General features: G+C 41.2%; 1 protein-coding gene across 1 annotated transcript; it reads right to left on the reverse strand.

Moving 5' to 3' along the window:
• Nucleotides 1–2,081: 2,081 nt before the first annotated feature.
• Nucleotides 2,082–4,682, reverse strand: TRIVIDRAFT_132487 (uncharacterized protein; the record flags this gene model as incomplete). The annotated part of the gene is made up of 3 exons (XM_014100691.1): nt 2,082–2,417; nt 2,706–3,879; nt 3,934–4,682. Coding segments are annotated over 3 exons (2,259 nt in total), but the record flags the coding sequence as incomplete, so codon positions are not given.
• Nucleotides 4,683–7,134: the final 2,452 nt, after the last annotated feature.

A 7,134-nucleotide genomic window follows, 5' to 3' on the forward strand; every position in this document is an offset into this window, starting at 1 on the left:
AGTCCTCTTATGAGGACTATATTCAACCCTTGGGCTAATTAGAGACATTGCTGTTAAGAAAATTAAGTTGAAGAAATAAGGGATGCCGCGTGATATTTACAAAACGCGACGCGATTGCGTTTTGTAGTGGGGTTGCTCGTCATTTTTGAATCCCCACCATACATACATTGCATGGATCACAGCCCCGGCGAGTCTTAGCAGGCCTTGAATTAAGGTTATCCATGCCGATTTCACGCAGCGCTTGGCTGTGACCGGCTTTCCCCACAACGCAAGCCCTTGCAGGCTACCCAAGGCGCTGATTTCTTCCGATTGATATGATTGTGCTGTGAAATAAGTATAAATTCGTCCCCAGCTCGAAATCGCTGTCTTGAGAGGTCTTCCTTGCCATACGCTTTGCAAAGGTCGTCCAACTAGCAGCAGCCGCCATTCGCGTTGGCTAGCCACAGGCTTCCGGTAGGCTGGCCACGCCGCTGCAATAAGAAGCTATTGACTAGGGCAATCTCGAGGAGAAAAAACCGTGCTAGAGCCTGCCAACCGCTTCTAGAATTCGATGGTCGTAGCCCCAATAGCTTCGTAATTGATCACCAATATAACGCCCCCCATCTCGTTATTGTAATCAACAACAATTAAGGAATTGTCAGCCGCTTTACGGGTTGCTCGCCGAGTTCCCTCTTCATCGGCCGGTGGCGGAAACGTCATTCAAATTCATCGCCGGTGAAGACGGTCGTCAGGAACAACACAAGGGCATTATCCTTCCAGCTGATTTGAAGGTCCTGACCATGTACCTGGCTGTCTTTGGTTGGCATAGCTTGTAATACGCCCCATCTCGAGCAAATTCCCTCTGAGTCATCTTTCTTAACCTTCACAAACGGCTGATAGAGGCCGCAGTTGGTCCGGCAGGTGCTTGTGGCACCCACATTGCGTTGACGAAGGACTCGCTAGAGCGCCGGCGATGAGCATAGGTTATCAAGGAATGCATGATAGCTGGCGTTTAGCAGCAAATTAACTAGGGCAACAGCCACAGACTGGGTCGGGTTAAGAGACTCTGGGTCATCGCTATCCCTCTTCCACTTCCCCCTAGGTCTAGGCCTAGCTGGAAGACCAACAGGGCGTACGGAGACTTGTGCTCGTGCCAAATCCACCCTAGGAAATACCCTCGCTGCGCCAGAGCCCAAGTTTTATAACCTGTTGGTGTTGGCTTAGTCTTGATAGTCACAATCTCATGAAACCTTCCTTGGAAGCCTCCTATACACTCATCTACAGTAATATCAGTGCCTGGTTGACAGATTTTAAGAGATGCCGCTTGTAGGTGTTGAGACCATGCACCAACGCGTTGGAAGACCTTTAGTAACGGCTGCATCCGTGTATTGTTATTGTTATTTTCTGGATGCTCGGCAGGGTTGAAAATGCGAAACCCCTTCAACAGCAAGGTGAAGCGACGATGTAACATAACTTTGATAATTAGGTGCGTTGGAAGTTGCTACTGCAGCCTAGAGGTCTTCCAATAGTCCCGTATCCGTGTCTCCCTATATAATCCCATATAAACTCGGACAGCTATCCATAGATAGATTTCAGGAGCAGATGTTGGCTTCCAGTTCTCTTATTCTCCTTCTATTAATGATTGCTGATCATCTGGCTGATAGATAATCTCGTCATTCGTGTATCCCGCCTATTTTTCAACTAGTAACTTAGGTATAAAATTAGCCTGTAGAAATACCACAAACACTGGTGCTCGTTGCCCCAGCTTAAGAGTCTGGTGGATTAACTCTTGGAGCATTCAAATGCGCTTTTGTTGATTGAGATATCATCACCTGTGGAATTTGTGACACTTGTATTGTAGTAACAAGCTTAGAGAAAGAAGGGAAAAGGGGGGGTATAGGGAGCCCCTTCCAAGAGTGTGTGACATTTCACTCCTATAAGGCATTAAGCTGACGATTATGTCGATATTTGTTTAAGGCCAAATAAAATTAGGGGGATTCCTTGGCACTCTTATCCAGCAACAACTTGGCGGCTGCCTTATGTCCCCTCCGCGCAGCCCAAGATAACGGTGTCATGCCAGATTTAGATTTGGACTCTACATCAGCACCCTCCTTGAGCAGCAGATTGATAACCCTCTCGAGGCCATTTCCAGCAGCGTAAGACAACGGTGTTCGACCGTACGTATCTTTCGATTCTATATCAGCACCCTTTTCAAGCAACAGCTTGATAATTGATTCATGCCCTCTCCGTGCAGCCCATGATAATGGCGTCTGGCCATACTCATTGTCTTTGAACTTCGGGTCAGCGCCACTTTCAAGCAGCAGCTTAACAACTTCTGTATTCCCATATTGTGCAGCCCATGACAGAGATGTCCGGCAAAATTCTTTATCTTTGCATTCTAGGTTAACACCAGTTTCAATTAACAGTTTAATAATTCTCTCATCTCCGTGTCGTGCGGCTTGTAACAGTTTCTCACTGTTATCATCTCTGCCGTCTTCGTTGGGTTGCAAATGAAAGCTCCTCTCAAGCGGTAGTTTGACCATTGGCCCCTGCGGTAGCTGCTCTTTACCAGAGCCTACATTGTTAGTCTCTTGGTCAGCACCCTTCTCGAGCAGCAGCCTAGCGACTGCCCAGTGCTCATATCGGGTTGCCCACGACATCGGTGTTCGGCCGTATTCCATTTCTCTAGACTCTAGATCAGCACCCTTCTCGAGAAGCAGCCCGACGATTGCCTCGTGACCTCTCCGTGCAGCCCAAGATAAGGGTGTCCGGCCAGATTTAGATCTGGACTCCATGTTAGCACCCTTCTCGAGCAGCATCCTAGCGACTGCCTCGTGTCCTCTCCGCGCAGCGTGTGCTAGTGGCGTCCGGCCATATTCCTTGTCTTTCGACTCTATGTCAGCACCCTTCTCGAGCAGCAGTCTAACAACGGCCTCATGCCCATATTGTGCAGCCCACGATAGCAATGTGCGACCATATTCTTTGTCCTTGCACTCCAGGTCAGCACCATTGTCGAGCAGCTGCTTGACAACCGCCTCATGTCCGTTCCATACAGCGTATAACAGCCCTGATCGTCCGAAAGTATCACAAACCTCTGGATTATGCCCTTTTTTGATTAATTCCACAACCGTACCGCTTAGTCCAAAATATGCTGCAAGATGTATCCCTGTCATTTGCTTGGGGATATCTTGACTAAAATTATGGAAATGATACTCTCTATCAGACATCATCGCCTGACTGCAACCAGAGACCTTAGCCGTACTTTCGAGGAAATCTAGGATGAACTTGTCCCTTTCGATCGATGCCGCGCGAGCATGATGTCCCCAGTTGCGGGCAGCATAATCATAGAGAGGGCTGGACAGTAACCGGTCTTTAAATGCCTGGTCTGTTCGACAGAATCCGCTCTCGAAGACACTAAAAGATAAGTAGGTAATACAGATTGTTGCGATCTTCATATGCGCGTCAGGAAACCACTTGCTTTGCGTTTTCTCAAAGTATTCTTGCGTCGTGTAATGGACTAGCCGGATGATGCTGCTTTCTTTGTCGACGGTGACTAACCCAGCGCATACCGAGATCATTCTTTCGATTGGCGCAATATTATCTTCGCTAGGCTCAGAGTCTCCAACTTCTACGGCCAGCGCATATTGAAGTTCAGATGTAGTTAGAGGTCTCTTAGCGCAGGTGATCCATGATAGAACTTCCTGGGCAAGTTTCTGAAAGCCTTTCTTTTGCCTGTTGATCCTTTTCATTGTATCGTTGTACGCATGATTCAAGACCTCGCACTCCTGTCCCTCGATCGACTTCGGGCTGTGCTTTTGTAGCTGCTTCAATGCCTTTCTGACAGCTCTTGTAGTAGTCTTGTCATCAAGTGAGTTGAGGTAGACCTGTGCTAATAAAAACCTATATATGAGTCAGCAGAGTTAGTTGCCTTCAATGACATGTAGGAAAACATACATTCCGTCGACAGCTCCCAATATTACCTTCGTGACCTCATCCCGCAATTGTTGATTCCACTCGGCAAAGCCTGAGAGATGCTTTATGTGTCTATCCAGATATCGCTTAATATCTTCCTCGCTTGCACGGATTTCCAGAGACGGGTGTTCGCTAAAGCTATTTACAATCTCTGGTATAAATCTTGAGGTTGTAAAGAGGTTTGCTCCGGACGTCTTTTGAAGGTCAAAAATCTCTTTTAGGAATTCTGTTCGACAGCCCTCTGATGATTGGCACTCATCAAGGGCGTCGACTACAATATAAACTCTCAAATAAAAGGCGGCCACAGACTGGAGTGCTCCTACAATATCCTCCAGTGACGGCCGAGTCCGCTTCTCTTTGTGCTTGTTATATAGGTCTTTGACGGGCTTCGGTAGGGACGAAATCTTTTGGCTTAGCTGCTTCAACACACTAGAAAGCAGATCGACAGCCTTCTGTTTGTACTGCCTGCGAAAATTGCAGTAGATGTATGCAATACCGGTGCTGTTGTTGTTTCCAAAGTGTGTAATCAGGTCATCTACCACGATCGATGTGAGGATTGTTTTGCCGGCTCCGGGAATACCTGGACAGAAGAGCGTTTCCTTTCTTTTCTTCACCCATGTCTGGAACTCGTGCGATTCCAGAAGCCATTGGCCGGTGCCTGTCTGTCGCCGGTTAATAAAGTCGCTCTGATGGGGAGCGTAGTCAATTAGGGTAAGCCAGTCGAGGATTTCCCTATACTTTTTGTCACCCTTGGTCCTCTCTTTCTCGAGTCTCGACTCTTTGATCTCTCTGTGGATGCTTGCATGGAGAGCGAGGGTATCGATCGACATCATATCGTTCAAGGTCTGGCATTGTCGTTGAAGTTTTTGGACAGTGTCTCTGGTGGTCTTTGCGACAAATGTTCCCTTAAGTCGCTCCCATCCAAATTGATGTCCCTGGTAGAGTTTCTTGAGCTTCTCCAGCAGAATCTCTAGTTCTGTCTTGCATGCGGATACTAGGAGCTGTGTAGCTGTATTCTGCGCGGAAGGCCCCAGCTCTGAGAGCAAGGTTGAATGTTGACCCCGGAAGGCTTCCTTAAAGTCATCATTGCAGAGAATATTAGTGTTTGTCTCAGATAAAACTGTTTTCAGCGCCTGAAGCTCAGTCATGAAGCTTCTGGCATCCGTTGGTGCATATTTCCAATCCGATCCAAACTGGATACCGATCTGGATGATCTGGGTTACGACGCCGATAAGGCCAATAATAGAGAAAGGATCAGCCATTGGGTTTTCCAAGAGTAAGAGAATCTCAGCGATCACGTCAGTATAGGGAGAAGAAAGGAAGTTATGGTATTATTTAGGCAGCAATAGGCAGCCTAACAAAGCGCTATAGTCAGCAGGCAAGGCAGCCAGGGTAAACCTCTACACAGTAACTCAAGACCTACAGGATGCAGTAAGTCAGGCTAGTACCTTACAAATATGCAAAATTCTAGCTTAAATTAAAATAAATATAATAACTATATTATTTAAGTAAAAATAGTAATATAATTTTCATTTTAATATATAAACAAAAATAATATTAAACAAAAATATAGTAATTGTTACAATCCAACCTTTTATGATACATAACGAAGGTACGTACCACGGAATAGGTATGGACCGACCGGCCAATCATAGAGGGAGCAACCTACGCAAGCGCTCCTTAGGGCCATGGAGCGATAGGCAACAGCGCTCCGTAACAAACGATTGAATATATAAAGCCACGATGGAAACGCTCTTAAAATAACTTAATACAGTAACCCTAAGTTCAAGTAACAGATACATACATCTATCCCTTGGGAATCTGCCTACTTTATAACGACAATATAGGAACGTGGGAACAATACGTTACAGTAATATATTAAAATTAAAAAAGAAATATTTTCTTTTCTTTTTAAAAAAAATACTATTAAATAAATTATATTAAATATTAAATTTAAAAGTAATATAAGTAATAATTTACTTTATATTAGCTATAAAATAATGAAAAAAAATATTATATATAAATTATATTTGACGAACTGTACACTAGATGGTTAGTATAGGGTAGATTCCCAAAGGACAAACTGTTACGAACCAACTACATAAGATCCCCTTGGTACGTACCTCTGGTAATACACTGGATAAGGTAGCCAATTAAGCGTAAAGGATTTTCTCTCAGTAATATACATACCTTTAGTAAGATAAAACTACAACTCTATAAAAACATTCTTATCAGGTACTATGAGACTGACACTGGTGATAGCTACAGAACGACTTACTATATACAACCGTTCATTACGCTTATTAAATAGAAGCTTAGATAGTTAGTCGTTAATATAGCACTTTATAATAACAACCAGATTGGTTATTTATAACCTTTGTTAGCTACGTAACTAAGACCGCTTTTAAAATCCCTTACATCTCTTTGCTAACATAAACTGCCTCTGGGTTTATAGATTGGGAACCTACCCTATACCTATTACATAGATAATATAGACCCAGACGTTACACAAATATATAATAAACCGGTTTCCTATATATTAGTATATAGGCTTTCCTAAAGGATAAACCTTAGCTTAAGTTTATGGGCAATTAAATTAAATTATAAGTAATTATAAATATTATGTAGTTAATAAAATAGTATTTAAATTTAATTTAATTACTATAGGTTAATAACTACCTATTTAAATATTTAAATAAATAAAAAAAATATAAATTTATATATTTAATTAATTAAAATAAACTATTATTAAATTTTATTATAACTTAATTAAAAGTATATATTCTTTAAGTAAAATATAAAAAAAACAGTTAATTAAAATTAAAAATCTTAAGTGTATTTAAATATATATAATAAAAAATATAAGTTTTTACATTAAAGTAATAAATTTATTTAATATAAAGAAATATTATAATATAAACTATTTAAAATAATTAAATATATAAATTTTTTTTTATTTTTATTTAAATAATTTAAATAATTAAATATTAATAAAATACTAAAATTAAATATAAATTATATTTTTTATTTTATTTTATATATTTATAATTATAATTATATAAAAATTATTTTTTATTTTTTTATTAATATATATTTATAATTTAAATTTATTATTTTAAAAACTTTTATTTTATATTAAAAATAAAAATAAAATATTATATATTAATAATTTTTATTTAAAAA

Source organism: Trichoderma virens, assembly GCF_000170995.1.
Source record: "Trichoderma virens Gv29-8 chromosome Unknown TRIVIscaffold_50, whole genome shotgun sequence".
Classification (NCBI taxonomy): Eukaryota; Fungi; Ascomycota; class Sordariomycetes; order Hypocreales; family Hypocreaceae; genus Trichoderma; species Trichoderma virens.